The sequence below is a fragment of the Cervus elaphus genome, chromosome 12 (assembly GCF_910594005.1).
Source record: "Cervus elaphus chromosome 12, mCerEla1.1, whole genome shotgun sequence".
NCBI lineage: Eukaryota > Metazoa > Chordata > Mammalia > Artiodactyla > Cervidae > Cervus > Cervus elaphus.
Genome location: NC_057826.1, coordinates 75,508,725 through 75,525,262, shown reverse-complemented (window position 1 = coordinate 75,525,262; position 16,538 = coordinate 75,508,725). Strand labels below are relative to the sequence as shown.

The 16,538-nt window shown below is 39.1% G+C and overlaps 2 gene segments (V, D, J or C); both read right to left on the bottom strand.

Annotated features, from left to right (window-relative positions):
• Positions 1–1,870: 1,870 nt before the first annotated feature.
• Positions 1,871–2,457, bottom strand: LOC122705720. The segment is given in 2 exon segments: positions 1,871–2,205; positions 2,371–2,457. Coding segments are annotated over 2 exon segments (399 nt in total).
• Positions 2,458–5,320: 2,863 nt separating this feature from the next.
• On the bottom strand, positions 5,321–13,906 carry LOC122705718. The segment is given in 4 exon segments: positions 5,321–5,404; positions 6,142–6,312; positions 13,256–13,566; positions 13,785–13,906. Coding segments are annotated over 4 exon segments (615 nt in total).
• Positions 13,907–16,538: the final 2,632 nt, after the last annotated feature.

The following is a 16,538-nucleotide window of genomic DNA, read 5'->3' as shown; positions in this document are numbered from 1 at the left end:
ACATTCTTGACCTGCGATGTCTCCACAGAGGAAAGTGAGAGCCTGTGAGTGAGCATCTGCTCTCCAGCTTTGGGAGAACCTACAGAGAAGACTCGCCCCTTTCTCTCCTCACCCAGAACACTTAGGTGTGCTGCTCAGCTGGGGAGTGGGGAGCACCTGGAAACGGCAGCCAGGTCTCCAGGAGGGCAGTAAAGTGGACAAGTTTCCTACTACCAGGGCACTGGCTCCCTCAGGACTGCCACCAGTCGCCGGGGATGCCTTGCCTGCCAATCATCAAAAGTGGCCCAGGGGTACCAGCCATCACACAACGTCTGACTCAAACACCACCCCACCCTGTCGCTGCTCCAGGGGCGCAAAGAGCAGCCAGAGTGAGGCTCTGCAGATGCCTCCTGAGCATGGGCAGTGGCGGCCCCACCCTGCTGGCCTGGAGGAAACAAGACAGATGTGAGCAGCCAGCCTCCCCCTAAGGAAAGGAAGAAACATGGGGGCTATCAACACCCAGACTGGCCTCCTAACAGCAAGAGAAGGCCATGAAGTTCGCAGTAAATTGTCCAGAGACAGGAGAAGGCAAATACACCATTTGATTTGCAATCATTTGAACATGACATTTTCAAATCACTTTCTATCTTACTTTTCCTCAAACACACAAAAAATATATACTGTTACTGGACACTAAAGGAAAACACAAGTCACATTTTCTCAATAAGAAGGTGGTCAATGCACATAAAAGGGATGTCAGACAATGTAAAATTGTAATTTATTAATATTTCTCATAGAGCTATTTCAAAGCTGATGTTTGGGAACAAGAAAATGAAATGAGGAATGCTCAGTTCAATATTTAATATTAAGTGGAAAAAGATACTAATTAAGATAGGAATTTATAAAGAGAGTAAACAATATTAGCGACATTGTGTGATCATAGAATTGTCAATATCATATTAATTATATAAAGCATTTTGTTATATTTGGCATGCAATTTGTATAATCAGAAAAATATGCTGTTTTCAAAGCACAATATTTTAAAAACTCATTCATAATAAGGATTGTGATATGGATAACAGGGGGAGTGTTTATAGAACAGGAGTCTGAATGGCAAAATGTAAAGTCGGTCTTACAATTTCAAAATAAATCAGTAAATTACTAACTCTCTTCAAGAATTCAGTGAGCAACAGGTATCCAACAACATGTTCTAACCCTTTCTAGCTGCTCTTGAGCCTAATATTCTTCTGTTCTTTTTTTTTTTTTTTCCAGTTGAGCTATTTTATTATTATTTTTTTTATTATTATTTTTTTTCCAGTGGGTTTTGTCATACATTGATATGAATCAGCCATGGATTTACATGTATTCCCAATCCCGATCCCCCCTCCCACCTCCCTCTCCACCCGATTCCTCGTGGGAGAATGTGAGGGTGGGATATTTCAAAAGAGCCTAATATTCTTATCCAATGCTTTTTATGGCTTCCCTGACAGCTCAGTTGGTAAAGAATCACCTGCAATGCTGGAGACCCCGGGTTGATTCCTGGGTCTGGAAGGTCCCCTGGAGAAGGGATAGGCTACCCATTCCAGTATTCTTGGGCTTCCTCTGTGGCTCAGCTGGTAAAGAATCTGCCTGCAATGCAGGAGACCTGGGTTTGATCCCTGGATTGGGAAGATCCCCTTTAGAAGGGAAAGGCTACCCATTCCAGTATTCTGGCCTGGAGAATCCCATGGACTGTATAGTCCATAGTGTAGCAAAGAGTTGGACACAACTGAGTGACTTTCACTTTCTTTCACATGCTTTTTATGACTAGCACATCAGTTTCCACCTGCAGACAAGCAATATAACATTTGTCATATTTGAAGTCTGCACCAAAGGAAGGGGGCTGCCCCAGTCACAGGTTTGAGTACAGACAGAAGATGCCTGGGGAGCACTGTGTGCTTGCTGCACACAAGTAGACAGCTGAGTCTCCAGCTTCAGTGGTTGCGATGTGCAGGGAGAGATGTTTGGCCATCTTATTCAATAAAACAGTCAGTCTCTGGTCTTCCTTTTTGTCCTTATTTGAACGAATAGCTATAAGGAGCTGGGGCCCTTTCCCAGGTTCTTGCTTATACCAAGGGAAATACTCTGAGTTACCATCTGTATAAGTGCAGGTGATAACAGAGCTGTTTCCCTCCTGGACAGTCAGGGTAGAAGGACTCTGCTCCACCTTGTTTCCCAGGCTGACACCTATGGAGAAAGAAGTCAGAGAAAGGAAAAGGGTTGTCAGATTATTTAGCTCTAGACTTTACTTTTCCTTTTCTACAATAACTAGAAGAAACCTGAATAAAGCCAGTCTTGGCATCTAAAGAATATCTACAAATACACTCTATTTCCCTTAAACCCTCAACTCACAGTCCAGCCGCAGCCACAAGAATGTGATTAAAGCTCCAATGGGTGTCTTCATTGTTTTCCCCATTTAGGATCAGTTGTGGACCTGCAGTCTCCGGCCAGGAGAGCGGCTTCTGTTACCAAGTGATCCCTTCTTTTCTCTAGTGGTTTCTTTCATTGTCTACCCAGCCAATAAGGAAAAGGTTCTGCCTCTGCCCCAAGTCTACCTATCCATTCAGAATCCACTCAAATGAACCCTCCACAGGCTCTGATCAGCAGAGGTGCACCACCCTCTGGTGGTTACATCTCTCACTACTGAACTCTCTGGTTAAATGTCCTTCTCATACCTGTGCCTATGAGGGACTCTGATGCATAGAAACAGCAAAGATTAAGCAAATTACATCTTAGGTTGTAAATTTAAATGCACAGTAAGGATGTAGAGATTAAGATTTACACCTCTGCACACAACTGAGTCATTTTTAGTAAGTTAGAAGGAGGTAGATGCTGTTGCTCTTTATCCAATGATGGGCCTGATATTAGTTTTGAAATTAGAAAAGCACCATGATTCACTCTTAAACATAAAAGTATAAAACCTTCCTTTTCAGCCTATTTACCATGCTCTTTCTACCATGGGGAGAAAATCTTTCTAAAAGGAACATGTAAGCCAAGTAAGAGTAAAAGAGAAAAAAGATCACTTGATATCCCAAATGCCTATTATCTTAGATTGTGTTCCTCTAAGCTGGTCTTGCCTGTTAACTGTGACTATGGTTAACAATACGGTACTTTTCATTTGAGAGTGGCTGGGAGTACAGACCTTAAATATACTCACCATAATAACAACAAGACAAAAACCCTGGTAATTATGTGCAGTGAAAGATGTGTTCACTAACCTTATCAGTGTTATCACTTCAAAATATATACATATATCAAATCATTATATTAGACACCTTAAACTCACACATGTCTTAAAAGCAGTGAATGACTCAGAGCCTTAGTGGAATTTCCTCCAGGGGATGAGTCAGTTCTACTGGCATGCCTCTGCTGCCTTGGCCATCGCTGGCTCGGAGTCTATATTTGATTATTTTTCTTCCAAACTTCACTACAGTGTTCTTTGCCTAAGACAATGACATTGACATTTCCCCAATAAAATGTTCTTTACCCAAGACACTTCCCCTTAACTGCTGTGAGTTTCCAGAATTATCTTCCTCTGCCAAAACCACTTTTATTACTTAGAATTTTCTGTTTACCTCTGTGAGGATAAACCTAAGAAAGCCTCAATATTGCCTGTGTCTTCTAGAGGAATAGTGCAAATAGAAGATTAACCCTAAAGAACCTGTTGTAAGAAATGGTCCCTGGGCAACCAAGACTACTTCATTTCCAGAGGTAGAAGCCCCTCTCCTGTGATTTGGATTCTCTGGCCCTGTGGATTACAAATCTCATTACCATATCTCATATCTTTAAAAATTTACACAGCTATGGTGAAGAATATCTACTCAATATATAAATATGTATATTTATTAAAATGTTCTGGTTTCATGTGTGTTAAACTTCTTGCATTGCAGGCAGATTATTTACCATCTGAGCCACCAGGGAAGCCCAGGTAATACACAAAGTTTGGAACAATTTTTTATGTGATGTTCTTAATTCATCAAAGACTAACTTCCACTTTTCTTCTGGATTTAGAAAGCAATTATTGCTTGTCGTAAATTCTCTGGTGGCTCAAACAGTAAAGAATCTGCCTGCAATGCAGCAGACCCAGGTTTAATCCCTGGGTCAGGAAGATCCCCTGGAGAAGTGAATGGCAACCACTCCAGTATTCTTGCCTGAAAAAATCCCATGGACAGAGGAGCCTGGCAGGCTACAGTCCATGGGGTCGCAAAGAGTCAGACACGACTGAACAACTAACACTCCTATAAAGAACTGTGGAGAGCATTGGTGTTCTTTACTTACAAGTAATTTCACTCAGGCCTCCTATTTTAGCACCCGTCACAAACCTTCAACCCACACATACACAGGCACTCGCGAGAGCAACACCATCTTTCTCAACTATTCAAAGGTAACTGGTCCTTCTTTTTTAAAGTCTTCTGCAGCTCACATTGTGACACCTCTCGCACTGAACCTAGGTTTCTTCTTTGTCTAGTCTGTAACACAAGCTTTAATTCTTCCTTACACTTCTCACCTCTGACATTTTGTTGACATCACTATGCGCTGTGATCTCCTTATCTATTCTTTTTGTGTTTGCAGGTTTATACCCTTTCTGATTTCTTTACTATCTTAGAGATAAATGTGTATTATTAATCTACTATGTTTATACAAATTTCAGAGAAAACATTTTATTGCACAACATTTTGTATTATTTAAAGTATACTTTGACATGCATTTTATTTACAGAACTTTAAAAATAAAATTGGCATTTAAACAATCTAATAAAAATTTTAACTAGATTTAAATCAATAATGCATAGCTAATACATACTAGATTTAAACCAACAGTGCATAACAAAAATATATTAATGTTATGACTATAGCTCATTCACAAATCCTACAAATATAGCCTTTGAAAAAAGTAGAAGAAAATTTTCATGAAGGTGGAAGAATGAAGCCAAGAAAAATATTTTAGAAGCAGCAGGTATTTCAAGGGCAATAATATTTTTAGTCATTGTTACCATAATAGCCACTGCAGAACCAGAAAACATATGTTGTTCACGTCTGTGCTTAAAACTTTCTCCCAAGCAGCGAAAGTACTCCTAGTGTGCCAATAAAAGATGTTGATTAAATAGGATTGCACCAATATTTGCGAAGACCAGCAGTATATTTGCAGTGCAATACAGAGATTGATTGCTCTATTATTCTTTTCAATACACCATCTTCTCTTACTTCCTTATCTCTCACAGTTTCAAGATTATGACAAAATACTCAATATTTTGCAGTAACCTATAAGGGAGAATCTGGAAAGAACCCATACACCACGTGTGTCACACACTACACTCGTGCACGTGACGGTGACTCTGCTGTGCACCTGACACTGACACAACGCTGTGTGTCAGCTCTACTTCAATCTAAAAATAAAAGTTTTTCAAAGTCATCGTTTTTGGAGGCTGTAGCTCTCCTATTACTTCTCCTGAATGCTCTGTCAGGAAGACACTATGCAAATGACACCTTCTCTGGTGCACTCTGGCTCTCTAAAAGTATATTGTATACTAAAAGTATGATAAAACTCAGTAAAGCAAAACCCATCAAGTTGGCCTGGAACAACCTGCAGGGCATGGATTTGACTGCAAGGATGAGCAAGGGACTATTGCATTGTTTATGTGGTTTAACCTTGAAATTACTTTGGTCTTTGATAAGGAACGGTTGGTGTCAGACAGTTTTTAGCTTCACTAATAAGAGGCTGGGTAAAGGAAATGTTTCCCAGTGATACAGTAGTAAAGAATCCGCCTGCAATGCAGCAGACCCAGGTTCGATCCCTGGGTCGGGAAGATCCCCTGGAGGAGGGTCTGGCAACCCACTCTAGTATTCTTGCCTGAAGAATTCCATGGACAGAGGAGCCTGGCGGGCTACAGTCCATGGGATGCCAAAGAGTCGGACACGACTGAAGTGACTGAGCACTCACACAAGGGGATGTTTACTTCTTGTTCTTATGCTCTAGACGTTGGTATCATGTTTGTATCAACCAGAGACTGAGCGACAAACCACCAGAAACTCTGCTGGGACCAGAGGGGATCAGAGACACTCAGCATCCAGGCCCCGCTGCTGCTCAGAGTTTGTGCTCAGCTCCCCCTGCAGTTTCTGTCACTGTGTCACTCAGAGCACAGTAGTACACAGCTGAGTCTGACTCTTGGACTGAGGCTTTCTCCAAGTGGAAGGAGGTGGTTTTTGCATTGTATCTGGCTTCAAAACCTTTGTGGCTTTGCTTCTTGTTGGCCTTCGTGGCTTTTAGGAGGAGCTGTGGACCTTCTCCAGGATACTGGACATACCAGAAAAGAGCAGGGTACCCAGAGTTGAATAAGGGCAGTTTATAGTCACAGAAGTCCCTTCTGAAAGACTCACTTGGCCATCCATCTGGGTCACTGAGTTTCCATGGGTTTGTCCTGGTCAAATTATAAATAAAAATTCTGTGTCACCTTGGGCATATGTTTCTGGGATAAAATTATGGTTAAAGATTTTGCTGACATAATAGAAGGAAGAATCCGTGTTTTTTTTTTTTTTTTTTTTTTTTTATTAGTTGGAGGCTAATTACTTCACAACATTTCAGTGGGTTTTGTCATACATTGATATGAATCAGCCATAGATTTACACGTATTCCCCATCCTGATCACCCCTCCCACCTCCCTCTCCACCCGATTCCTCTGGGTCTTCCCAGTGCACCAGGCCCGAGCACTTGTCTCATGCATCCCACCTGGGCTGGTGATCTGTTTCACCATAGATAGTATACATGCTGTTCTTTTGAAATATCCCACCCTCACATTCTCCCACAGAGTTCAAAAGTCTGCTCTGTATTTCTGTGTCTCTTTTTCTGTTTTGCATATATCGTTACCATCTTTCTAAATTCCATATATATGTGTTAGTATGCTGTAATGTTCTTTATCTTTCTGGCTTACTTCACTCTGTATAATGGGCTCCAGTTTCATCCATCTCATTAGGACTGATTCAAATGAATTCTTTTTAACGGCTGAGTAATATTCCATGGTGTATATGTACCACAGCTTCCTTATCCATTCATCTGCTGATGGGCATCTAGGTTGCTTCCATGTCCTGGCTATTATAAACAGTGCTGCAATGAACATTGGGGTGCACGTGTCTCTTTCAGATCTGGTTTCCTCAGTGTGTATGCCCAGAAGTGGGATTGCTGGGTCATATGGCAGTTCTATTTCCAGTTTTTTAAGAAATCTCCACACTGTTCTCCATAGCGGCTGTACTAGTTTGCATTCCCACCAACAGTGTAAGAAGGTTCCCTTTTCTCCACACCCTCTCCAGCATTTATTGCTTGTAGACTTTTGGATAGCAGCCATCCTGACTGGCCTGTAATGGTACCTCATTGTGGTTTTGATTTGCATTTCTCTAATAATGAGTGATGTTGAGCATATTTTCATGTGTTTGTTAGCCATCTGTATGTCTTCTTTGGAGAAATGTCTGTTTAGTTCTTTGGCCCATTTTTCGATTGGGTCATTTATTTTTCTGGAATTGAGCTGCAGGAGTTGCTTGTATATTTTTGAGATTAATCCTTTGTCTGTTTCTTCATTTGCTATTATTTTCTCCCAATCTGAGGGCTGTCTTTTCACCTTACTTATAGTTTCCTTTGTAGTGCAAAAGCTTTTAAGTTTCATTAGGTCCCATTTGTTTAGTTTTGCTTTTATTTCCAATATTCTGGGAGGTGGGTCATAGAGGATCCTGCTGTGATTTATGTCTGAGAGTGTTTTGCCTATGTTCTCCTCTAGGAGTTTTATAGTTTCTGGTCTTACATTTAGATCTTTAATCCATTTTGAGTTTATTTTTGTGTATGGTGTTAGAAAGTGTTCTAGTTTCATTCTTTTACAAGCGGTTGACCAGTTTTCCCAGCACCACTTGTTAAAGAGGTTGTCTTTTTTCCATTGTATATCCTTGCCTCCTTTGTCAAAGATAAGGTGTCCATAGGTCCGTGGATTTATCTCTGGGCTTTCTATTCTGTTCCATTGATCTATATTTCTGTCTTTGTGCCAGTACCATACTGTCTTGATGACTGTGGCTTTGTAGTAGAGTCTTAAGTCAGGCAGGTTGATTCCTCCAGTTCCATTCTTCTTTCTCAAGATTACTTTGGCTATTCGAGGTTTTTTGTATTTCCATACAAATTGTGAAATTCTTTGGTCTAGTTCTGAGAAAAATACCGTTGGTAACTTGATAGGGATTGCATTGAATCTATAGATTGCTTTGGGTAGAATAGCCATTTTGACAATATTGATTCTTCCAATCCATGAACATGGTATGTTTCTCCATCTGTTTGTGTCCTCTTTGATTTCTTTCATCAGTGTTTTATAGTTTTCTATGTATAGGTCTTTTGTTTCTTTAGGTAGATATACTCCTAAGTATTTTATTCTTTTTGTTGCAATGGTGAATGGTATTGTTTCCTTAATTTCTCTTTCTGTTTTTTCATTGTTAGTATAAAGGAATGCAAGGGATTTCTGTGTGTTAATTTTATATCCTGCAACTTTACTATATTCATTGATTAGCTCTAGTAATTTTCTGGTAGAGTCTTTAGGGTTTTCTATGTAGAGGATCATGTCATCTGCAAACAGTGAGAGTTTCACTTCTTCTTTTCCTATCTGGATTCCTTTTACTTCTTTTTCTGTTCTGATTGCTGTGGTCAAAACTTCCAACACTATGTTGAATAGTAGCGGTGAGAGTGGGCACCCTTGTCTTGTTCCTGATTTCAGGGGAAACGCTTTCAATTTTTCACCATTGAGGGTGATGCTGTGGGTTTGTCATATATAGCTTTCATTATGTTGAGGTATGTTCCTTCTATTCTTGCTTTCTGGAGAGTTTTAATCATAAATGAGTGTTGAATTTTGTCAAAGGCTTTCTCTGCATCTATTGAGATAATCATATGGTTTTTATCTTTCAATTTGTTAATGTGGTGCATTACATTGATTGATTTGTGGATATTAAAGAATCCTTACATTCCTGGGATAAAGCCCACTTGGTCATGGTGTATGATTTTTTTAATATGTTGTTGGATTCTGTTTGCTAGAATTTTGTTAAGGATTTTTGCATCTATGTTCATCAGTGATATTGGCCTGTAGTTTTCTTTTTGTGTGGCATCTTTGTCTGGTTTTGGAATTAGGGTGATGGTGGCCTCATAGAATGAGTTTGGAAGCTTACCTTCATCTGAAATTTTCTGGAAGAGTTTGAGTAAGATAGGTGTTAGCTCTTCTCTAAATTTTTGGTAGAATTCAGCTGTGAAGCCATCTGGTCCTGGGCTTTTGTTTGCTGGAAGATTTCTGATTACAGTTTCGATTTCCTTGCTTGTGATGGGTCTGTTAAGATCTTCTATTTCTTCCTGGTTCAGTTTTGGAAAGTTATACTTTTCTAAGAATTTGTCCATTTCATCCAAGTTGTCCATTTTATTGGCATAGAGCTGCTGGTAGTAGTCTCTTATGATCCTTTGTATTTCGGTGTTGTCTGTTGTGATCTCTCCATTTTCATTTCTAATTTTATTAATTTGGTTCTTCTCTCTTTGTTTCTTAATGAGTCTTGCTAATGGCTTGTCAATTTTGTTTATTTTTTCAAAAAACCAGCTTTTAGCTTTGTTGATTTTTGCTATGGTCTCTTTAGTTTCTTTTGCATTTATTTCTGCCCTGATTTTTAAGATTTCTTTCCTTCTGTTAACCCTGGGGTTCTTCATTTCTTCCTTCTCTAGTTGCTTTAGGTGTAGAGTAATCTCAAAAATATACAAGCAACTCTTACAGCTCAATTCCGGAAAAATAAATGACCCAATCAAAAAATGGGCCAAAGAACTAAACAGACATTTCTCCAAAGAAGACATACAGATGGCTAACAAACACATGAAAAGACGCTCAACATCACTCATTATTAGAGAAATGCAAATCAAAACCACTATGAGGTACCATTACACGCCAGTCAGGATGGCTGCTATCCAAAAGTCTACAAGCAATAAATGCTGGAGAGGGTGTGGAGAAAAGGGAACCCTCTTACACTGTTGGTGGGAATGCAAACTAGTACAGCCGCTATGGAAAACAGTGTGGAGATTTCTTAAAAAACTGGAAATAGAACTGCCATATGACCCAGCAATCCCACTTCTGGGCATACACACTGAGGAAACCAGATCTGAAAGAGACACGTGCACCCCAATGTTCATCGCAGCACTGTTTATAATAGCCAGGACATGGAAGCAACCTAGATGCCCATCAGCAGATGAATGGATAAGGAAGCTGTGGTACATATACACCATGGAATATTACTCAACCGTTAAAAAGAATTCATTTGAATCGGTCCTAATGAGATGGATGAAACTGGAGCCCATTATACAGAGTGAAGTAAGCCAGAAAGATAAAGAACATTACAGCATACTAACACATATATATGGAATTTAGAAAGATGGTAACGATATATGCAAAACAGAAAAAGAGACACAGAAATACAGAGCAGACTTTTGAACTCTGTGGGAGAATGTGAGGGTGGGATATTTCAAAAGAACAGCATGTATACTATCTATGGTGAAACAGATCACCAGCCCAGGTGGGATGCATGAGACAAGTGCTCGGGCCTGGTGCACTGGGAAGACCCAGAGGAATCGGGTGGAGAGGGAGGTGGGAGGGGGGATCGGGATGGGGAATACGTGTAAATCTATGGCTGATAAGAAAAAAAAAGAAAAGAAAAAAAAAGAAAATGATTTACCAACAACAACAACAAAAAAGAAGCTAGTTTAAAAGTGTTACTAGTTTGAAAATATTTGCTTCCTTTTAACACTTTAAAAATGTTCTCCCTTGGTGGCTTCTATTGCATCTGACATGAAATCAAGCATCATTCTTAATGATATTTCCCAGAATACAGTCTATCAATTTTCCCTGTTTATTGGCAAGATTATTTCCACTTAAATAGATCCTTGGATTTGCCTTCAATACCCTTTGAACTTCTGTCAAAACCACAGTGGAGGACTTGCAGAATGTCTTATTCACCTTGATGATTTTCCATGTAGCATTGCTCCTATGTAAGGAGCTTGTTTTATAGGAAGTCAAGTGTGGCAGTGAGTGAAGGTGCTTGTTATGAGCAAAAATGTTATGGAATGGGTATGGGAAAGGTAGTTATAAATACTACCAACAATCATGTGGTCATTTGCAGTAACAAAAACTGTAATAGTCAGAAATGGAGTATTTCCTGCCATATCAGTAAACAAGGATATCAGTCATCAGCAACTGCAGCCCAGTGTGAGCTCCTGAGCCTAAGGGCACTCAGGAAGGAGAAGAATATCTGTGATCTAACAACCATCAGAACTGCAGTCACTCCCTGTCATGAGCCTAAAGGATCTCAGGATGTAAGAAACACAGATACTGGCCCCAGGATAGCTGAGGTGAATAGTAAAAGAATGACTTCAATGAGCCCAGACTCTTGCATCTTCCCATGCATAGAAAAGAGCTAGACTCCTTAACTTGAGATATCCATTTTTCTTTAATTAACAATAATCTTTTGATGTTCAGACTACCTGCATTTTGTTGCAAAACTTCTACACAACCTGGATCCTCTGCTCACCTCCTTAGAGCAGTTCTTTCAGGGTTTCTTGGGATGTTATCTCCCAGGCTTGAAGTTCTAAAAATTCCCACCAGATAAAACATAACTCTCAACTTCTGATTGTGAATATTTTTTAAGTTGATAGTAGTTATGACAATCTCGTTTTCAGTTTGATGTGAATATGTTTATGAATACAGTAACCATTTTTAAATCTCTCCCCCAATAGCCTGCCTATGGAAATGTATGATGTGCAAAATACAAGTTAATCTTGTATCTGATTGTATCTCAGTAGTTAAGATGCAGGATCCAATGGGACAGTGTGGCTGAGGTATAAAAGGAAAGAATAACACCCAAAAATGGATAAGTGAACTTGGTATCCCTTGAGGAGGGTATGGCAACCCACTCCAGTATTCTTGCCTGGAGAATCCCATGAACAGAGGAGCCTGGTGGGCTACAGTACATAGGGTCATGAAGAGTCGGATGTGGCTGAAGCAACTTAGGATGCATGCACAAACCTGGTATACTCTTTTCAGGAGAAGGTAACAGTGATTTTGGTCGAATGGGGAGTAATTGCATTGTATTAACAAGAAGCATAGTTTTGCTGTTTTCTTTATTTGAAAGTGTGTTGTTAAAAGAGGTATAGATGGATGACCAGTTGACATAGAAGGTACTGGAATAGCTTTGTAGTGTCTCTACTAGCTGGAAATCTATGACTCAGAATTTGTTTCCCTGTATTGTTCTGGGTTAGGGTTGGCCATAAAAAAGATACTGCAAGGTTTAGAAGGTAGTTGTCATGAAGGAGCCACAATTTTTTATGTCCTGCTGGTTGGTGCAGGGCTCCAGCCACTGTGCAACTCACACGTGTTGCTGCTGATCTGCTAACTCACCTTATTATTGACTTACAACTCCTTGACCTCCAACCAGATCTCCCATCTTGGGCCAAATGTGCATGTAGCATGATGGGAAATATCCACTTCTCCTGAAGATCACCCATTACCATGAGATTGAAGGAGGTGAGAGACAGACAAGTTTTAGTGTGTCTTTGCGGGTTCCAATTGTCCTCATGGGTTCTAGTATGTCCTTACATGTCAGTTTTTCCATGCTTTTGTCCATATCCAATTTTCCTTTCCAAATGACACTCTAGTTAATTTAAAGTAAATTCAGGCTCACACCAAATGCAAAAATAACAGCTTTGTATAAACTCCTCCACCAACTCTAGCAATTGCCTGAGAGTTCTATTCCTTAAAATGAGTCTCTTACTCTGTATCACTGTGGTTCTTTTTTGATTGTACCCTAACTGACACAAAACCTAAGAAGAAAAGATAAAGGAAATTATATTCATGACAATTTCTGAAAATTAAACCCAGATTTAAGATGTGAGATTTTTTAGGTGAAGTTGCCACATTAAATTATTATGGGACAAGTTTTCAAATTTAGACAACTTTGCACATGTTCTGTATGGTTGATACAAAATTAAAAAAATCAAGACTGAGAACATATTACTAGAAAGTTAGTCTGGACATCTGTTCCTAAGCGACTTAAAAGGAGCTTCCAGACCACAGATTAAGCAACCACACAACTACCATTTCTGGTCTGGGATATGCAGGTGCATATTTCAGCTGGAGTTCTGCAGCAAGGAAGCTCTCCTTTATTAAACTCTGGGGTTTTTGTTTAGCTTTTCCCATTACTTCAAGCACTGTGATCTCCCAGAGAGCACAGAAATACTCTGCAGAATCTTCCAGCTCTAAGTCTGAAATGGTGAGGCTGATGGATTTACGAGCTTTCTGAAAATTTACAGAGTAGCGGCCATTCCTTGCATTCTGGCTAGAAGAAACCTGACCAATAAGGTAAATCATCTCTCCATTGGGAAGCAGCTTGTACCAAAACATGTAGTAATTGCTCCAGGTTGTTCCATACCGACAGTTCAGGGTGACTGGCTGTCCCAGTTGACCAGATATGTCTGGCTGGTCTTGAATAACTTTCTGCGCCACACCAGATCCTGTGGGGGGAAAAAATCAGGAAACAGAGCTGAAATAATGAACAAAATAATGTAGGAATTAGACTAATTTGGGGCCCAAAGAAAACCCAAATTGAAATCATAATAAGTATGCTTTTCTCCAACCCTCCTTTCCTCCCCAAGTCCCTGTGAAGCAACATGTGCCTGGGGGCAGACCTTTCACCCTAAACACTTGTACCCTTGTTTGGAAGTATCCCTACCAGAGAAGGTGAAGGCCAGGAACACCCAGAGCAGACTGGAGAGCGGCATGAGGCATGGGTTCCCCTGCACAAATGTGCTGAGTCCTGCCTCAGGCTGAGAGTTCAGTGTCTTTGAGTGCCTGGCAGCACATATACATACTACCCGGAACCTGTGTGACTGCCCCCAACGGGAAGTGGGGTTTGTCATGTTCATAGCCCATGTGGTCTGTGCCATGTGAGAAAAAAGTTTGGCTCACCACAAACTTTGTTTTGTCTACTTGTCTTTCCCTGGCAATTGAGTTAGGCAGATCTTGAAAAGGAGTATGGAAAAAAAACAATTAGTATTAATGGTATGAGCTGAGGGGAACTGAATTTTAAACAAGTTGACAAATATTGATAATCATTCAGTAAAGTAATTTTACCAGCTCATTTAAGACAGAATTTAGCATAGGATATGAACTCTTCTTGTAACTTACTTACTGGTCATTCATTTAGCCTATGCTTACCTTTCCTCCATTCAGAAACAATGTCTTTTTTAAAACACACAGGTTTTCAACTTTCTTGGTGAAAAGCTATTATCCAAAATAATTATTTTTTTTCTTAATTGGGTGTTAGGGCTCTATTTAGATTTTTTAGTAAATAAAATTACTTTAACATGAAATGAAGAAACATCAGTTCTTCTGACTTTCAGAATCTATTCATTTGTATGTGTTTTTATGAAACTGTAACAGGAATAAAATATTATTTTTCTGAAATCTGACACCAAATCTTATTTATTAGACTTTGAGGAGGATCAGGATATTCAGTCTTGTGCCTCTACAAGGAGAATTGAACTTATTAGATCATGTGCCCTAGAATTGTACTGATGCCACTCTGAAAGCTATAAGATATTGATGAAGAAAATTGAAGATAATGCAAGTAAATATAAAGATATTTCATGTTCATGGGTTTTAAGAATTAACAATGTTGAAATGTCCTCTGAACCAGAGCAATCTACAGATTTAATGCAACCCCTCTCAAACTAGTTATGGCATTTTTCATGCAACTAGAACAAATAATCCTAAAATTTGTATAGAACCACAAATTATCACAAAAGACCACAAATTATCAAAGCAATTTTGAAAAAAAAAAAAAAGAACAAAATTGAAGGTATCACACTCCCTGACATCAAAATATGCTTCAAAGGTGTTATAATCCAAAATGTACATTGCTGGCCCAAACACAGAGATTCAGTCAATGGAACAGAATAGGGAGTCCAGATTTTAACCCTTGTATACATGGTCAATCACTCTATAACAAGGAGGCAAGAATAAGCAATGGGGGAAAAACTGATTCTTCTACAAGTGGTGTTAGACAACTGGACAGCTACATGTTAAAGAATGAAATTAGAATATTTTCTCAGAGCATATACTAAAATAAACTCAAAATGGATTAGAGACTTAAATATATGACCTGAACTCATAAATTCTTAAAGGAAGTATAGGCAATCTGTTTTATGACATTCATCTTTGCCATATTTTTGTATCTATTTCCTCAGGCAAGGACAAAAAAGAAACAACACAGAAAATAGGACCTACCTAAATTATTTTGCACAGTGAAAGAAACCATTCACACACAAAAAAGGCAACCTATCAAATGGGAGAAGATATTTGGAAGTGATCAGTCAATAAGGGGTTAATGTCCAGAATATATAAAAAAACTTTTGCGCACAATATCAAAACCACAGGCAGAGGACATGAATAGGCATTTTTCCAAAGAAACATACAGATGGCAAACAGACACATGAAAAGATGTTCAACATCTCTAATCATCAGGTAAATGCAAATCAAAACCAAAATCACCTCACTCCTACAAGAATACTATCACGACAAAAATGAAAAATAATTGAGTATTGTCAAGGATGTGGAGAAAAGGGAAACCTTGTGCATTCTTGCTGGGAAAGTAAACTGATGTAGCCTCTATTTAAAACAGCATGAAGATTCCCCAAAATAATAAAAATATAACTACTATATGATTCGGGGTTTCCCAGTGGGTCAGCGATAAAGAAGCCACCTTCAATGCAGGAGACACTTCAATTTTGATCCCTGGGTCGGGAAGATCCCCTGGAGTAGGAAATGGCAGCCCACTCCAGTATTCTTGCTGGGAAAATTTCCAGAGACAGAGGAGCCTGGCGCTCTATGTTTCCATGAGATTGCAAAGAGTCGGACATGACTGCAATGACTTAGCATGCACATGCATTATATGATTCATCAATTCCATTCCTGGGTATCTATCAGAAGAAAACAAAAACACTAATTCAAAAATATGTATGCACCCAAATGTTCACTGCAGCATTATTTCCAATAATGAAGATATATAGAAACAACCTCAGTTTTCACTCATATGAATGGATCTAGAAGATATATATATATATATATATATATATATATATATATATATATATATATATGAGGGGGTGTGTGTGTGTGTGTGTGTATACATTGGAATATTACTAGCCATAAAAAAAGAATAAAATTTTGCCAGTAGGGACAGCATGATAGACCTGGAGGATATCACACTTAGTGAAATGTCAGATAGAGAAAGACAAATACTGTATGCTTTCACTTTTATATGAAATCTAAAAAGCAAAACAAATTAACAAATATTACAAAACAGAAACAGACTCAGACATATAGGGAACAAACTACTGGTTACTGCAAGGGAAAGGATGGGTGTAGAGGTGAAATAGGTGGAGGAGATTAAGAGGTAGAAAGTTCCACTTATAAAATAAATAAA